The 19665-nt window shown below is 45.9% G+C and overlaps 1 protein-coding gene across 1 annotated transcript; it reads left to right on the forward strand.

Moving 5' to 3' along the window:
• Positions 1–9770: 9770 nt before the first annotated feature.
• On the forward strand, positions 9771–11096 carry LOC136509227 (uncharacterized). Its single transcript, XM_066504053.1, has one exon. The coding sequence runs from the start codon at positions 9831–9833 to the stop codon at positions 10569–10571; it is 741 nt and encodes a 246-aa protein (XP_066360150.1). The 5' UTR covers positions 9771–9830; the 3' UTR covers positions 10572–11096.
• Positions 11097–19665: the final 8569 nt, after the last annotated feature.

Here is a 19665-nt window from a genome sequence, read left to right on the forward strand (position 1 = left end):
GAAAAGAGAAGACATATGTCAATAGTAAAATATGAAAAGGTCCCACATGTCAAATGAAAGTAGGATTCTTGGTTTGACAACTCATGTTTGTGTTGAGCTCAGAAAAAAGTGGGCCCTCAAAAGTAGGGGTTCTGGTTTGAGAGGTCCACTAATTGGACTTGAATCATGTCCATACGGTGTCCAAATTGATTAAGTTCAGGACACATTCCGACGCTCGTTCGATGGTCGTTTGCAACCAAGTTGCCTCTCTTAGACTGTTGCATCGAGAACAAAAAATTAACATCAATCAATACGGCGCTCTTGTAGTTAAGACTTTTTGTCACGTCTGATTCGATCAAAAAAACTTATCTTGCCTTGATGACTTAATTCATTTAGTCAAATGCCAAGAGGCTAATGGTGATATGGACAAAGTCTGAGAATTCTATCCTATCCGACTTTCCCAGCACGATGAAATCTTGCCACACTCGGAATTAATCACGACCGGCATATCGTTAAGTTACGTCAAGGCTAATCATGGCGACGAGGAAGACGAAGTGGTATATATGTAGCCTAAGATTTCGTTGTCTATGTAACTGTCTTCATACGCCGCCTATAGATACGTCCCGTCATTATACACACGGACCCATGCACATCATATCGGCGCAAGCAATGATGATACGATGTGTGCCGTAGCCGGTAGCTGTAGCTCAGCACGGCGCAGTTTATTGGTACCCCCATGGGCCATCGGGTTGGATACATGTAGCCTTCATTCAGCTGAAAGCACCAACACGTACGTAGCCTAGGAATGGTCCTGCCAAAGGTGCTGCTGGTAAGGCTACGACCTACGAATACGATGGCCGACTCCAGCAGCTTACAGCTGCAATACGGCTTTAATTTGTCGCGGAAATACTGCTGGTATGGTCGTAGTCGCAGAAGAAGCATATATATGATGCGTACAAGAAACTGCAGACTTCAAATTTTGTTCGTCGAGGAAAAGGAGAACCGAGACTCTGAAGAAATCGAAATAATAATAATGAAATAACGGTGGAAGGGGTGATGCAAGGAGAGGAAAAGTGGTTCATAACCAAATGATCACCCGTGGGTTTAGTAGTGAGCTGCCTTCCCCGCCGCCGCCGGTCCCCCTCTCCCCCCCCCCCCTTCTCCCCCTCCCCTCCCCTCCCCTCCCCTCCCCTTCCTCCCCCCTCTCGCATCCCCTCCCTGCAACCCCCAGCACGGAGTCAGCCTCCGCGAACTCGGCCAGGACGTCGCCGCCGCAGCTTGAATCCCGGCCGGATGTCGCGGCCCTGCGCGCCCCTCTGGCCAGATCCGCCGCTGCTGGTGTGGGCGCGCCCGCGCCGCCCTCGATGGAGCTGGCCGGGCAGCAGTCGCCGCCACCCATGGAGGGGAAGCCCAGTGCCCGCGCTCCCCGTGCAGTCGGACCCGCGGCCGCCAGTGACGCTCGCTCCGCTCCTTCCCCCCGCGCGCTGGAGCCTGGCGCCGCGGCCGCCCAGCTCGCCGGAGCCAGCGCGGGCGCGCCACAGCTCGCAGCGGAAGCCGAATCCCGTGGGGGCGGGCCCTGGGCGGCCGGACCCACGAACGCCGGTGGTGGGGAGGCCACCACATGGCAGCAGCAGCCGCTGCCACATTGCGCATCCAACGATGTGTGCGGTGCAGGGGATTTTGACACATTGCGCGCGACTGCAAGCAGCCAAGGCGCTTGGGCTCTCGGAACTCGGGCGATGCAAGTGCCATGGGCCGCCAGCCGCAACGTCCTCTTTGTGGCACCCGTAACGCCTACTCCGCTGAGCCGGCAGACCACGGTGACTCGCATGACTCTGATGGGGTCAAATCGAGCAACGCCGTTCCTACCACCGGTGGTCGCCGGCGCCGAAGGCAGAGGCATCATGGGAGGTCGGCAGGGGCTGCATAGACAGCACCGGCCTTCACCTCGGTTGCTGCTGAAGCTCAGCCTGGGCATGGTGAGCTGTCCAATGAGACGCGCATTGTCCAGCCTGACCCGTTGACGCTGACGCTGTACCCGGACACCACGCATGGTCGTGACATCACGGAGAACCCGATGTTGGAGGAGTTCGCAGCCTCGCTCGCTAGCAGTCGGATCGTCGCGCGACCTTCTCCTGAGCGCCTGTTGTCACCTCCGGTGGCCCCCCAACAAGGTGAGGCCCCGGCAGTGACGGCCCCCAGCTGGAGAATGAGGACCCGGTGGCAGTGGTCTCCTATGCATTGCGGACACCACCTCCGCATTCCATTCACTGGGCAGTGGAATCACCGCCGGTGGATACCCACCCGACCAAGGACAACGACGACTTCGCCATACGCCGCCTTGATAGCTTCATCAACGAAGTGACGCGTAAGAGGGACTCTTCACTGATTCATAAGCCTCTAAAGCAGCCTCCTGTAAACCAGTGATGCCGTGCCGGAGCAGGCGATTAGCGGCTCAGCCCCTCTCTCGAGTACTTGCTTCCAAGTGAGGTGAGGCACTGATCATGCAGCGTATAGGCTTCACCAAGGGTCCATCAGCGTCATCCGCGTCGGAACTAGAAGCCTATGACAAGCTCTTCGGCGGTGACCTGACTGCGTCCGAAGCCGAAGCGTTGGACGAGCTCTTCCCAGCTGTTCGGTCCAGGTAGTCGCGAAGATGCAAGCCGCCTCCTAGGTCGCATCGTTGTATCGATATTGGTTGTTAAATTTAATGTAATATCGATTCTAGAGGTCTTTTGATAGGATGGTCCAGCTATGGTTGTGTTATGTTGACCTCCTTCGGCGCTCGGTACAAGCTCGTTGTATATTTGTCCAAACTCTTCTGCTTAATACAATGATACACAGTTTTTGCGTATTTGAGAAAAAGAAATAACGGTGGAACACGTGTATTGTTGGCTACAATTTCGTTGTCTCTACATAGTACACTATCTAGAATGTGCTCTCCTCGTACGCCGCCTATATAGTTTATAGAGGAAAATTCATGGCTGGTCCTTAAACTTGGCGTGGGGTGTCATCTAGGTCCACGTACTTTAAAAATACTATTTCTAGGTCCTTAACCTTGGTTTCGGGTCTCATCTGGGTTCAAACGAATCTTAACTCATTCATTATGCTGACGTGGCGCGTGGAGCCCACTTATCAGGTCCTCTCATCCTGCTCATGGCCCAACCGCCGCGGCGACCCCGTCGTCCCCGTGCCCAGCGAGGAGGAGCCTCGGCCCCGGCTAGGTCCACCTGGCGGTCCCGCACGCAGAAGCGCTTGGACCCGCGCTACCGCCACATGAGTCGCGGACGCATGATGCAGTGCTCGCCCTCGACCCTGCCCAGCGCCATGGTCTGCAGTCTGCACCATCCGGACACTGCTGGCCACGAGACGACGTAGGACCCTGTGGCAGTGTCCAGGTGCCTCCTCCTGTCCGCGGGCCGCGCTGGACGGGGCCGAGCGAACAATTTGGATTTGTGAGCGGACATGTGAGATGGTTGGCCGATCTGCACACCCACGCGCCGCCACCGAACGCGGTGAACACCATCTGCTGCTGTGGCCGGCGGTCGTCGTCATCCGCAAAGGGCACGGGATTGAACTCCGTGGCATCGGCGCCCCACACGTTGGCGTTGTGGTGCACGATCATGATGGGCAACATGAGCTCCGTGCCCGCCGGCACCACGTAGGCCGACGACGACGAGCTTAGCCAGGAGGCTCCTAATCTCTGTGTTGAGCCACCACACGCGCTTATTCCTCCTGGTGGGCAGGAACCTATAGGTTGTAGCCCGGGATGAAGACCTTGCCGTGCGCCTCGGTGGCGTAGCTGGCGTGCTCGGCTTGTAGCTAGAACACGGCGCTGCCCTCGTTGTAGTTGCGGCCGAACGTGGCAACGGCGATGGCCTCCTGTGACAGCCGTTGGTACCACTCCGCGACATCCACCTCCACCTCGCCCGACGACGAAGATGACGGCAGGTGGCAGCTACAAGCGCTCCTCCAACATCCGCTGCATGGTGTCAGCGACGAAGGGCGTGAGCATCTTGAGGTTCTCAGCGTGGAAGGAGGGCGACAAGCACGTTCGGCACCGGTGGCCCCGCCGCATGTGCCGTTACCACCGAAGCCATGGCCGGCAGCCTATCAAGGGCAACGGAGAAGCAGAGCTCGAGGGCGCGGCCCTGCAGCGGGTGTGCACCACCGGCGCCACCACCGGTGTAGGTCCGGTACCGGCGGCGGCCGCGCGAGCGCATGCCTAGCGTAGCAGCCTGGCTGGCCGGGGACGATGAGGCGGCCACAGTGGTCATGCATGCGCAGGGATAAGAGACAGACCTAGCCAGGGCTGACAAGTGGGTGATAGAGTTAAAGCAGGATCTCTAGGCATAAATCTAGCATGTCTACTTGCACTTGGAATAAACCGTGAGTCCTAGAAGCATTTACTAGTACTGGATTAATAAATAGTGTGAGAAAGAGAGGGGTTAAGGGGGTGCAAACCATCGGCCGCCTTAGAGGAAGACGGGCTCGCCATCGCGATGCTTGGTGAAGTCCCGGTGGCGGTGCTTCCCGTCGCTGGCAGCACCCTCTCTGTAATCGGTTAGGGTTTAGGACTATAGGTGGGGTGCTAGGTGGCTCAAGCGAACCTCGTGCTTGGTGCCCCTAGCCCCACCTCCTATTTATGGCGCTGTGCGACGGGGGCCCACCAACCATATTATGGTTGGGCGCCCCCAGTCAGGGCGCGGATCCAAGAGGGCCAATTGGTGGAGATCAACTAACATTCTCCTCCTTGAACTCACTTATAACTTAAACTTAACTTACTTACTTTCTCTTGTTCCCATTCCATCACAGATCAGTGCATAGAGCGTGCCTCATCGTCACGGTCTCTTGCCATTAGATTAAACAGCTATAATGCATCTCTCTGTTTTGAAACAGATTCTTAACTAGGCCCTTATTGTCCAGGAATCATAGGCTTTCCCTTAAACCCATGCCGGCTACGTGTTCTCTGAACACACTGGGTGGTAAGCCTTTTGTAAGCGGATCCGCGAGCATCTTTTATGTTCTTATATGCTTAAGACTAATTATATGATCCCGGACTTTGTCTTTCACAACATAATACTTTATGTCAATGTGTTTGGCAGCACCACTTGACTTATTGTTGTGAGCATAACATACTGCTGGATTATTATCGCAGTATAACTTGAGTGGTTTATGTATGTCGTCTACCACTTTCAATCCGGGTATGAATTTCTTTAACCAATTCACCTGCCCTGTGGCCTCATAACATGCTACAAACTCGGCATATATTGTGGACGATATAGTGACGGTTTGCTTTGAGCTTTTCCATGATATAGCTCCTCATGCGAAAGTAAATATGTATTCTGACGTGGACTTTCTTTCATCTTCCGCATAATCAGAATCTGTATACCCCTCGATGTGCAGGGAATCAGATCTTCTATACGTTAGCATGAGACCCTTCGTACCTTATAGGTAACGCAAAACTTTCTTTACTAATTTCCAGTGTTCTATTACTGGATTACTCTGATATCTGCCAAGCAACCCGGTAACAAATGCTACGCCAGGGCGAGTACACACTTAAGCATATTGTAAACTTTCGACAGCTGAACTATATGGAACCGCTTTCATTTGATCCATCTCATATCGGTTCCTAGGACATTGAAATTCCCCATATCTGCCGCCCTTGACTATGGGAGCAGGTGATGACTTATAATTTTGCATACTGTATTTCTTTAGAACTTTTTCTAAGTATGCCTTTTGTGATAATCCTAAAACCCTCTTTTCTATATCTCGCTGAATCTCTATTCCTAGGACAAACGAAGCTTCACCGAGATCTTTCATATCAAACTTTGAGGAAAAGAACTTCTTTGTTTCTAGTAGTAGACTAACATCACTGCTAGTGAGCAAGATGTCATCCACATATAAGACTAGGAAAATGTATTTCCCATTTTTGAACTTTGCGTAAACGCAATTGTCCTCTATATTTTCTTGAAACCCAAACTTTCTTATTGTACTATCAAACTTCAAATACCACTGTCTTGAAGCTTGCTTTAATCCATAAATGGATTTCTTTCGGCGGCATCCCATGCGTTCTTTTCCTTCCACAACAAAACCTTTCGACTATGCCACGTAAATGTTTTCCTCCTAATCTGCGTTTAGGAACACCGTCTTTACATCCATCTGATGTAATTCTAAGTCATAATATGCTACAAGCGACATTATGATTCTAAAAGAATCCTTATATGAGACTGGAGAAAATGCATCATTGTAATCTATGCCTTCTCTTTGCGTGAAACCTTTTGCCACAAGTCGCGCTTTAAACCTTTCTATATTCCCTTTGGAGTCATGTTTAGTTTTGTAGACCCATTTACAGCCTACTGTCTTGGCTCATTTAGGAATTGTTTTTAAGTTCCAAACTCCGTTGGTTTTCATTGATTTCATTTCATCTTCTATGGCTTCAAGCCACTTGGATGAGTGAGCACTTCTCATGGCTTCTTCAAATGAGGTGGGATCACCCTCCATTTGAAATTTCTCACATTCATAAACTTCATAATCATCAGGAATGACTGATCTCCTGACTCTTTGAGATCTTCTAGGGGCCTCGTTAGATGACGCTTGTTCTACATGAGGCTATTGTTGCTCTCCCTTATGTGTGACAATGGGTTCTTGGGGCTCCAAAAGGACAGGTTCCTCATGCTCATTCATTGTTGCCACATGAGAACTAACAACAGGTGCTGTTACTACAGTGTCTTGCACTGTTGGTACAGCAACAACAGGTAGCGTGAAGAATGGTTCCTGAATCATAGGAGTGGGCACGTATACCCGCTTCTCTTCAAAACTTATTTCTCGCGCTATCATGCTCCCCCTGATCATATCATCCTCCAAGAAGACAGCATGTCTTGTTTCTACAAACTTGTTTTGTCTGTCAGAATAATAGAAGCGATAACCTTTTGACTTTTCTGGATAGCCAATGAAATGGCAGCTGACTGTCTTGGAGTCCAGCTTCCTTATGTTTGGGTTAAATACTTTTGCCTCAGCTGGACAACCCCACACACGTAAATAGTTTAGTGAGGATTCCTTTCCTGTCCACAACTCATACGGTGTCTTGGGCACCGACTTACTTGGCACTCGATTAAGAATATGAATGACGGTTTTTAACGCCTCCATCCATAAACTTATCGGTAAGGTAGAGTAACTTATCATGCTTCTCACCATATCCATTAAGGTACGGTTGTGTCTTTCAGCTACTTCATTCTGCTGAGGCTCGCTCGGTATAGAATACTAGGCTACTATGCCATTATTACAGAGAGGGAGAAAAGGTGGCGAAGTATGAAAGATTAGTTGAGAGATGTGGGACATTTGGAACCTTTATTTAATTGTTCATTCTTTGTTTGTCAGTACGTGCTCTTGCATTGGCGCCGGCCGGCTTGTTGCCAAGTGCCAACCCATGTTAGTACGTACTGTCTTGTACTGTGGCTTGCTTAGTTGCATTGTCAACACAAATGGTAACCATGTGGGCCAGCAGAGAGCAGTATGTGTCGAAAGAGCAACATGAGTTGAAAACTGTTGGTATATATATATATATATATATATATATATATATATATATATATATGATCATGCAAGGGATCGGAATCGGATGCATTATTTCTTCACCACCATCGTTTGATCCTGCTGCCGTCGTTTCTGATGTCCCAGCGGGATGTCATATGTGAGTAATCTTACCCTGCTATATGCCCGGCCGTATATAGTGCTTTAAAAAAAAAACTAACTTTAACAATACCATGCATATATAGCTTTCAAACTACTTGTAGTTGGTCACATTCGTTCAAATATTTCAAAAACCAACTATTTTGCAAAGCTATGGGAACCGGCCCGCCGGCATATAATTCTATATATGCCAGTCATAAGTCATTCTTACCTGCCAAGTCACGTATAGTAACATGCGCCCACATGAACCAGCCTTCATTCTCATCTAGGATACATATATATTTATATATCCACCAACCATGGCGACCTGTCATATTGCGTGCTGCTTACCGATCGACTAACCGTTTGGTCTGTAAATAAAAGAACAAAAGGTGCAGAGTTGGTCAACAAACTCTTTTTTGCATCGATCAGGCAGTGTACGCCGGTACGGAAGCTACACGATTTTTTGTCAGAAAGGAAGGGTGCACGGTAACGGAGACGAATCATGGAACGGACAAGTGCCGATGGAGAGACGTGCATGCACGCGCGCAAAGAAGACGAAGAGCAACCGCCACCGCGCCACGCCATGGACGTCAACGACGGGTCCAACGACCGCCAGTCCCGATCCACCCACGTGCTGCTGCAGCGAGCGGCAACGACAGAAAACATGTTAACATCTGTGATGCCCCCATGCATATAAATGCATCATTAAGATAACTATAGAGACAGAAATACATGCATGGTGGATTTAATTAATGTAATTTCACGATGCAGATGTTAGAAATGTTGAGTGGCTAAAGGAGAACATTAAGATATATAGAGACAGAAGAAATACATTGTGGATTATTTCATTAATGTAATTTCACGATATAGATGTTAGAATTGTTGAGAGTGGCTAAAGGAGAACGATGTCGATACGGTGGTTTGGTTTACAGATTACAGGACCGTCAGTAGTCAATCCGGTTAAAAGCGAACGTCTACCTCATGTGGCCCCTCTTGTGTGTATGTTCCCTTTTTTGCGAATTTGACACCTACAAACATACACATAAACTCACTCTACGAACGCGGGCACACAAATTAAACTTTTGATTTTTTTTTTCAAACAACCACAGACGGAGACATGGTCACATCAAAAGTTGTAGTGCTTGATGAGGTCTAAAGCTTTGTAGGTGAGGACTTCTTAATTTAAGTGTGCTTACAATGTCATATATGCAACACCAGATTTGAAGATGTTAGGTCAAAATATGGGGGTGTTTAGGACTGCTCCACAAACTCCACCATTGAGCAGCTCTAAAAAAACTGGAGTTTGTGGAGCACCACTTTAGGTGCTCTCACAACTCTACCCTTTTCGTCGAACAGAGTGCATGGAGCTGAAACCGTTTGGCTAAAAAACATGGAGCGAAGCAGTCCCAAACACGTCCTAATAGTATTCCTCATCTAGTGAAGAAATGGTTTTGTGGTGAGGTTGTAAGGGTGCTACACACTTGGAGAGACGACAATTTTTCAAATCTAACAAAATGCATGCACACGGAAAATTATGTGATTGGCGATTTGGGGCTGTCTAGTGCGACAACCTAGGTGCAATATTGTCCCTATTTTAAACTACTTTCAATCCATTTTCAGATACCACCGTTTCACTACTCTGGTATTATATTTTTAGAGCTAGTTTTTTTTTTCTCGTCAATGGAAGCAACTTTTTTCATTCATAAACCCTTGGTGAGAGGTGAGCCATTTAGTCATATACGAATACGAATCCTTTTTTTTGGCATGTGGCTAAGATTTATTAGTAGACAAAACAAGGCCATTTATGCAAACTAGAAAAATTATGATGAATTTTAGTTCAAAAGTAAATAAATTGTCACACCAAGCCACCGTCCTCTTCATTTATTATATATAAGTTCAGTGAATTTAAGCACTAGCATAAAATTTTCACCGAATAAGGAAAATGAGCCGAGCGCAAATTGTTTAAGAAAGAAATATTGGCTGCTTTTGTAAAAGTTTTAACCAAAGCCATGGACACAAAATCTTAAAAATTACATGGATGCAAATCTAAGGGGCCTTTCTGCAAATACTCCAACGGTATTTATCCACACGCCCAGCTGACCCCCAACTGCCCGCCGGAAACTACAGCAAACGCACCTCTCCGTGTCTCCCTCCGATTCCCCAACACAAACCAAGCCATGCGAGCATCTCAGCGCCACCACGCACCACCACCGCAGCCACTGCCGCTGCCGCCGCCTCCGCTGTCTCTCCCGTTGTCGCCGCCCGCCGCACCTCGTCGCGGGCGCGGGCGCCACCGCAGCTCCCATTCCTCCTCCTCCTCGTCCTCCTCCTCTTCCTCCATCTCCAGCACGTCGTCGACCTTCTTCTGCCCGTCGCCGTCGCCACGCGCAAGCACCACCTCGCTGGTTCCATTCTCATGGGAGCGCCACCCGGGCGTGCCCAAGAACTCGTTCCGCGGCGGGCGCGACTCCCCTACGGGCAACCCGCTTCCGCTGCCGCCGCCGCTGCTCCGCCCGGCGGCCCCTCGACGCCGGCGCCGGCGCCAGCCCGCCAAGGCCGGGGCCCCGGCCGCGTCGTCGTCCTCCGACGCCAGGGACGATGACCCCTTCTTCGCCGCCTTCGCCGAGTGCACCAGGGACGACGACGACGACTACGCCGCCGCGGACGATGCCGATGCCGACGACGACAACACCAAGAACAAGCTGTGGCCGGTGCCGGCGAAGCCAGCAGGAGTGTCATCCGGGCGCGCCGAGCGCCGGTGGTGGATCGCCGGCGGCGGCGGCGGGCTCGTGGCCTTCCTCGACATGCACGGGTGCAAGAGCGCCATGGATGTCGTCGCTGACGGCGCCTTCCACCCCCGCCGGCTCGTCGCCGCTGCAGATCCCAGGCCTCCGGTCGTGCGAGGAACCGCAAGATAAGAAACAGAGGTGTCAATCTGATCAAACCTTATTATATAATTGTAGTATTATTAAGGTGTAGATAAAAAGGATGGTGGTGCTCTTCTGCTGATGGAGGAATCGGATCACCTCCGTCCATCGTCTCAACAGTATTAATTGCTCCGTTAACGTTCTTGCCTTCTTGCTTCTTGGGAACACTGAAAAATGATCAGATAGACACCAGAAGCTATGTAAGACTAGTGTGTTTCGCTCTCTAATTTGAGCATGCATTGTGCTTGATGAATGATGAACCTACATGGGCCTTGTTTAGATGGTGGTCAAGAATCAGTATTTGGCACTGTAGCACTTTCGTTTGTATTTGACAATTATTGTCCAATCATGGTCTAACTAGGCTCAAAAGATTCGTCTCGTAATTTACAATCAAACTGTGTAATTAGTTATTTTTTTATCTACATTTAATACTCCATGTATGTGTCCAAAGATTTGATGTGATGGAGAGAGAGTGAAAAAACTTGTAATCTAAACAAGGCCATGAATGAAAATGTCATTCACGAAATTATGAGGATATATATATATATATATATATATAGTTGTGTGTAAGTGATAAAGGGATGTGCTAGTAAAATTTGGTCATCTTCAGATCGAGCATCTTGATCTTAGTTTGTTAATTTGATTTTATACATAAGAGCAGAAACATGTTTAGGGCCTATTTGGAACGCAGGAATTTCATAGGAACCGCGCACAGGAATTTCATAGGAAAAACACAGGAACATGAAAATTTCCCCGCGTTCCAAACAGGTCCTATATGCTGGAATTTTATGAGGTTGTTGTGCTACGTGCCAAACTGTATGTCAAGTATTCCTATACGCTGGTGAGATTGTTAGGCCGGCTGGCTGCTCCATATACACACCATGCAAGCACCAAACATCACCACGCACCGTAGGTGATTGCGGACACCATGCGCAAACAGATTTGGCACAAGCTGGGCTGCGTTTGTTTGCCGAAAAATTTGGTAAAATGACACTGTAGCGTTTTCGTTGTTATTTAGTAATTAGTGTCCAATCATAGTTTAATTAGGCTTAAAAAATTCGTCTCGTGGATTTCGTCTAAACGGTGTAATTAGTTTTATTTTTATTTATATTTAATGCTTCGTACATACGTCCAAAGATTCGATGTGACGAGGAATCTTAAAAAATTTGGCATTGTATAAGAGAATGGAATAATGGTGTCCCTAGCTAGCTCGTTCCTACCGTCGACTTCATGAGTAGGTGCCATATACATGTCGCCCCGGCCCATAACTCAGCAACAGATTTGGCACTCCAAGCTACTAGCAGTACGTTGTACACCATGTAATGCTGATCATTTATATATACATGCACGCTTGTTGCTGTTGGCTGTGCTGCTACTTGGCCGCCGGGCTGCATCTGCATCAAGGACGAACAAAAAAAAATTTAGAAGGAGCTAAATAAAAAAAAATAGATATTTTTTAATTATGTCTTAATTTTAGTCTCTTTTATTTAATATATATATACATAAAATTTTAAGAGGATTTTAGAAAGCTTCACATGTCCCGGATCGATAGGTGGGCGCCCCTCAACTCCACCATTGGCTCCGTCGCTGTCTGCATCATCATCATGATGGCTGTGGCTGGTGCTGCCATGCATGCATGTTCCCTGGCCTTGTATGGCTGCTGGCTCTGCATGCGTGCTCACAAGTGGTCAAGGCAAGACAGGTCGATGTGGGCCCGACCGGCCGGCCGGCCGGCAGAAAGGGTTCGTCGTGTCGTATCCATGTGCCCGTCGTCTCATTCCACATGGTAGTACGGTACCCCCGATACGAAGAAAAAAATTATGTGAGCACCGTCCCTGCCAGGACACGACCCAGTGCGGCTACGTCAGATTTGTATATCTTATATCATCGTCGACATCATCACTGTCAAATTTATGAGAACAGATAGTGATGTACCTTCAGTGTCGGTTATGAGCTTGAAAATGAAAAAATGATTGAGGCTGAGCTAAAACCAGCGGTGAAGGACCACATCACTGTCGGTTTATGGCTTGAACCGGCAGTGTTTTGGCGGCCACTTATCACTGTCGGTTTAAGCCAAGAGTCGATAGTGATTGTGCTCTATCACTGTCAGTTCTAGCCAAAAACCGACGGTGATAAGTCTACAACACAAAAGACTGCAGCCATTCTCTCCTTTCTCCTTTCTTCCATCCCGAGAATAGAGGCGTGCGTTTGGACCCTTCCCACCATTGCTACAGCTGCTCTTTACCATGAAGCTAGTGCTTGAATTTTGAAGAATGGCTTGATCTTTTTGCTTTAAGGTTAGTAACAAACATACACTCCTTTGATTTTGTTGCTTAATTAGCTTCGCTTTGATGGCTACATTGCTTGATTATCATTCTAGTTCTTTCTCCATTCTAGAGAGCACTTTTCCAATTGGACATTTGTACAAGGCTCAAATTATGGTGAATCCATCATCCAAAAGGTCGATGTCTATGAAAACATTTAAATTCCTAGCTAATTATTCCATGGTGGTCAAGATCATCATTGTTAGTATGTGATGCTATAATTAGTTCTTAGAAGTAGAGTAGAATAGTTGTTCTTCAATATTGTGCAATAATTGTTTTTACTATAATTTTTAATTTACAGGACCGGGGCTACCAATTTCAATTTTTCAATAATTAGTGTACAATAATGTTTTCCAAAAAATGGTACTTTCGAGCTACAATTGTTGTTCATGAAGCTCGATTTCTTATTAATTCTTTGTAATTACTGTCTCAGTATTTTTTGTGCAGAGATGGATCGAGAGTGGATGCATATGTCCCGAACGGACAAGCGGTACATGCATGGCGTCAGCCAGTTTATCATCGATGCCAAAGTTCATGCTGGGAATGGGAACCTTGTCTTCTGCCCATGCAAAGATTACAAGAATCATAGTAACTTTTGTCAAATTGAGTCTATACGATCGTACTTGATTACCAGGGGTTCATGCCAAACTATATGATATGGACTATGCATGGCGAGGTTGGTGTGAATGTTCTGCAGGAAAACGATGATGATGTGGACATGCCTGACGTAGCCATCCACGATGCTGACGAGGAACCTGGTGTCAACACGGAACCTATGGCCACAGTTAATAATGTATTTAGGAACACGCTAGCTGACGACACCAAGGATAACGATGGCATTTCTCAGCTGCTACGTAATGTAGGGACCGGATGTCTTAGTGAAAGACAACTGAGAAAGCTAGAGAAAATGAAACAAGATGGCAAAACACCATTGTATAGAAATTGTCCAATGAGCAAACTGGAAGCCAACATCATGCTGTTAGAGTTCAAATCGACAAACGGATTGAGCGATAAAGGCTTCGATCAGTTGTTAGGTATAACAAGGAAAATGCTCCCAGAAAAAATGAGTTGCCAAAAAAGACATACTTGGCCAAGCAAATGATCTGCCCCATCGGCCTTGAGCTTGAAAAAATCCACGCGTGTTCCAATGATTGCATATTGTACCGTAGAGAAAAATACAAAGACTTAGATAAGTGCCCCAAGTGTGAAGCTCCACAGTACAAGGAAGGCCCGTCAGATAAGGGTACCAAGACCAGAGGAGGTCCTGTACAGATCGTTTGATATTTCCCTATAGCTCCCCGGGTGCATAGGTTGTTTGCATATGCAAAGTCAGCCAAGCTATTGCGCTGGCATAGCGAAGAGCGTAAGAAAGATACAATGATGAGACACCCTACCGATAGGTATGACTGGAGGACTGTCAATACTATGTTCTATAAGAACATCGGTGGTGAGGTAAGGCACCTTTGGTTTGCTTTGAGCACAAATGGGATGAATTCTTTCGACCAGGTTAGAAGCAATCATAGCACCTGGCCAATGACGCTTTGTATATACAACCTTCCACCTTGGATCTGTATGAAGCGGTCGTACATCCAGACGCCACTACTGATCAAAGGGCCAAGACAGCCTAGGAATGACATCGATGTGTTTCTGGAACCAGTGATCGATGAACTAGTGGAGATGTTTGAAAAGAGTGTGCTGGATGTTTGGGACGAGTACAAAAGGAACATGTCACGATCAAGGGAGTACTTATCGCTACAATCACCAACTTGCTAGGTCGAGGTTCGTTGTCCGGAGAGAAGACAAAAGGCTATACTGGATATGTCGAGTGCTTGGACAACACCGATGCGGTAAATCTACCAAATAACTCAAAGATAGTTTATATGAGATACCGTAGGTTCCTACCTAAGGATCACCCTTACCGCAGGAACAGAAAAGATTTCAATGGTGCTATTGAGAAACGCTTAGCTCCAAAATATCGAGACGGGCATGTGATACTTCGAGAACTCAACAAACTGGAGGTTGTCCTTAGGAAGGGGGACAATGCAGTAGCAACGTCTGATGGGAGTGTTTGGAAGAAAAAATTGGTTTTCTGGAAACTATCTTACTGGTCATTTTTGAGTGTACGCCACTATCTTGATCCCATGCACATCACTAAAAATGTGTGCGCTAACACTCTTAACACCTTGATAGACACCGAGGGGACATCAAAGGATTCACTAGTCACACACCTGGACATGCAATACCTGGGAATCAGGAAGGAGCTGCATCCCGTGGAGCTAGAGAATGGCCAGTTCGAACTTCCAGTTACGTCATGGACATTGAAGAAGGAAGAAAAACATGCACTTATTTCTTTCTTTAATGAACTCAAAGTCCTGACGGGCTACTGTGTGAACCCGAAGAGGCTAGTGAACATGAGAGAGCTCAAGTTCAACTATGGCCCTGTGAAGGCCCATGACTGTCATGTCATTATGACTCAGCTGCTCCCTGTTGCCCTGCGTGGTATCCTCCCCCCAAAGGTTCGTGCCCCAATCATAAAGCTTTGCTCGTTCTTCGACGCGGTCTCAAAAAAGGTCACTGATGTGTCCACGCTAGAGCAGCTACAACAGGACATAGCCGAAACTCTCGTTAGGCTTGAGATGCATTTCCTGCCAACTTACTTTGATATCTCATTGTATCTGCTCATTCATCTTGTTGACCAAATTAGAGCCCTTGGTCCAATGTATCTGCATCAGATGTTTCCTTTCGAAAGATTGATGAAAGTTTTCAGGAGGTATGTTAGGAACAGATTCAGGCTAGAAGGGGGCCTAGTTGAAGGATGGTCAACGGAGGAGGCCATTGAGTTCTACACATATTATCTGGACATTAAAAGGGTCAGAGTTCTAGAATCTCATCATGAGGGAAGACTACGTGGCAAAGGAACGATCGGGGAGAAATCTGTTATAGTAGACGGCCCTATTTCTTTCAGACAAGCATAGTTCGCTGTTCTCCAGCAAGCCAAGGGTGTGATGCCATACATTGATAAGCACAGGCAATCGCTGCAAACTCTATATCCGAGCCGGTCACAGGCTTAGCTGGATAAAAAAACATAAAGAGGAATTTATCAGCTGGTTGCGATGTCGCTTGCTTGGAATAAAGTTGGATAATCAACTGGATGCCTTAGCCAAGGGGCCTTTGAGTATATATCTTAAGTACCAAGGGTATGAGATCAATGGATTCACATTTTACACAAAAAAGCAAGATGGAAAGAGCACATACCAAAATTGTGGTGTTCGTTTTGATGCTCACAACGAGAATAGCAACGTGCAGGCGACATACTATGGTTTCATAGAGGAGATATGGGAACTAGCCTACGGTCTGTTGAAGGCAGCTCTTTTTCGTTGCCAGTGGGTCTAGCTCGAGGAAATCAACATTGACAGCGAAGGGTTCACTACCGTTGATCTCACTAAGATCGCATACAGAGACGATCTCTTCGTCGTTGCAAGAGATGTTATGCAAGTCTTCTATGTAAGGGACAACAAGATAAAAAGAAGGCTAAAAGTAGTCCTAGAAGGGAAAAGGAAGATTGTCGGTGTCGATAGAGTGACGGACGAAGAAGACTACAGAGGCTATCAGGAAATGCATCCATTCGGAGCGAACGTACCCCTACCTATCCTTCAAGATGGTGACGAACCTGTTTACGTACGAATTGATCATAATGAGACCCTCATTGTTGATGCACCTAAAGATAGTTAGATTATTGTTAACCATATAATCATTATGCAGACGTTGTATCACTAATTCGCACTGAATATTTAATTTATATTTTCTGCGCATCTCTACAATTTAATTATTGACTATATAATTAAATATTAAGATGATGTTCACAAACACTATTATTTGATAATTATAGACTATTAATTAATTATCATAGAATTAAATAATCAAGACACAAATTTTTGTGTTATTTTAGAATATAAACTAACTACATTATTTCTATTAATAAATAAATAAAGAAAAGCAAACTAACCGAACTCCCTATCCTAGCTCAGCGGTTAAGGCTGCGCACTCTGTACTTTGAGACCCTCGCTCGAATCCCAGGCGGACCAAACTTTTTTGATTTTGCATTTATTATTTAGTAATGCATTGTGATGGGATAAAAGAAAAAAAAATAAAATCATTCTAAACGAACTCCCTATCCTAACTCAGCGGTTAAGGCCACGCACTCTCGACCCCGGGATCCGCGCTCGAATCTCAGGTGGGCCAAACTTTTTATATTTTTTATAAAAAGACTGCGATGGTAGGCTCCAAACCGATAGTGTTTTTTATATTTTTTACTAAAAGATGGCGGCAGGGCCCTTCACTGTCGGTTTTGGTTTTAAAACCGGCAGTGATAGCTTCTATCACAGTCGGTTTTAAAACCGGTAATGATAACTTCTATCACTGTCGGTTTTTAAACTAAAACCGATAGTGATGTGTAGATGCTCCTCACATGTCAACAGTGCTCCCATGACCACAACAGTTGGAACATTGCTCCCACCTACCCCGACAACTTTAGTTCAGAAATAAAAATATACCACGACTGCTAGCCCCTATAAAATGGCCCTCGGTCAGGAGCTAGCCTCTCCATGTATGTTGGTTCCAGCCAGGTCTTATCAGCTATGATATAATATTTTCCTCTCACAACAAACCACAGATATCGTTATGCATCGTAGTCCATAAAAATGATGCACACATGTAAGGTCTTTGTTATTGTATATGTAACTTATTTCTATTTTTTTTATAATTTTTTGATGTATTTCATTACTATCTAAATAAATATATCGTTCTTGTTAAAACTTTCCCACTGTAGTATCTAAATAAATATATCCTTTATATATATATTCACCTTTACTGTCCGTTCTATTTAGAAACCAGCAGTGATAGCCACCTTCACAGTCGGTTCTATTTAAAAATCAGCAGTGATGTCCATATCCCCCTATATAAAATAAACTGCCGGCCACATACATCGATACCAGCCACCCACGAACTCTCTCAGTCTCATTTCTCATGTTTCACTCTCACTTCTCAAGATATCCACTCTCTCTCTACGTGATTTGGTCATGGCTCCTACATTTTTTAATGGTATTAATATGTTGTCTTCTCCAATATTCTATCTATATTCATTTGATCTATATTTATATTCATGTTTCTTTGCATTCTACATTTATATATATTCTTATTCCTTGCATTCGATCTATATTTAATTATGTTGCCACATTTTACTTAAAAGAATTTTTTGTGCATATATTTTATGTTCATATTTTTTTGCATTTTATCGTTCAGGTGGTATGAACAACGGACCTCCCCCACCACAAGAATCAGGTTTCCACCCTGGCGATGAGTCATTCGCTCCTAATGTGACCATTCCACGGTTCTCTGTTCCAGTTATTGTATAAAATATTTTTCAACATCTTTTGTTTTTTATGCTAACAAATAAGTGTAATTAGTTTAATATCATTGTTGCATGCATATATGTCGCAGACTATATCCCCGACTATATCCCCAATATATTGGCTGCGAACAGCACTTAGCTGGTTCTTTATCTTGGACATCATCGAGAACACGGCATCTAATGCAAGTGGTCGGCTACGGACGTGTGAACTCAGTTTTTTCATCTCTTTGAGGGGTTCAAATCATCGGAACCATATCCACGGGACGGGAATAAAGAGCCCGGACGTGATAAGCGCCCAATTAAGTGGCGTGCACATCTATTTAGAGGCACTTCGACATATTTGCTATGACGTGCCTGATTTCTCACACTTCAAGACAGTTGCTTTGAATGCTGGTGATATCCCGGTCCCGTAAGCAAGCAAATAGTTTGCAAGCTACAACCATGTGGATGTGGTAAAATTGTCACTTATACCTGAGTCGTGATTATTTGTTGTTTATTATTATAATAACATTCTCTAATTTTTTTTCTCTGCATGCAGACTGCGCTATATGACCTTACCTATGCTGCATGTAGCTTGTGGACCGTTGTAGACCAAGCTACGGAGCAACTTAGGTACGATTGGGACTTCTGTAATAGAAACCTCGGTCAGCTCACTATAGAAGGATGCCAGTACTGCATAAGGATTACTAACAGGGACAGTGGTCGTTCAGTAGGTTACATCTATGGCCGACTATTCTTTCAGTATTGTGAGGCATGAGAGAGTGCACTCGTATGGCCATTGGACTTCATCGATACAAGCGGATACATAATCCGTGACATCAATTACCATATATGGCTATAGAGACATTTTAGTGTGCGTGCCCTGATCGATCCCGGCAGTGATTCCGATAGTAATTAATGTTTATTTAGCTAGGTTTTCAAGGTCGTAGTTTAATTGGGTTCTAATTTTAATATGTACGGCTTTGTGTGTTTAATTATTGTCATGCATGTAATTTGTGTAACATTTTTTGGGCAATTAGAAATATACATTCTGGTGTCGTATTGGTCTCAAAATTATTCTCGGGCTTGCACGTGCCACGTGTGAAGGAAACACCAAGTTTTGGATTTTTCGGAGATAGTTTGCTACTTTCTAAGGTTTAATTGAATTTCCGCGCGACGAGATCGTTTAATTATAGGTTGAACAGAGTCTACCCACGAAAAGATTCAGAATGGTGATAAACTTTTACACAGGATCTATTGTGCCCTAGGGATAAAAATTTTGTAGAGGTGGATGAAAAAATCTATTGGGTCCAAGATGAAATTCACCCTCTTTTGTCTCATTCAGCACATAGAAAAATATAATTAATAAAAA

The sequence above is a fragment of the Miscanthus floridulus genome, chromosome 15 (assembly GCF_019320115.1).
Source record: "Miscanthus floridulus cultivar M001 chromosome 15, ASM1932011v1, whole genome shotgun sequence".
Taxonomy (NCBI): Eukaryota; Viridiplantae; Streptophyta; class Magnoliopsida; order Poales; family Poaceae; genus Miscanthus; species Miscanthus floridulus.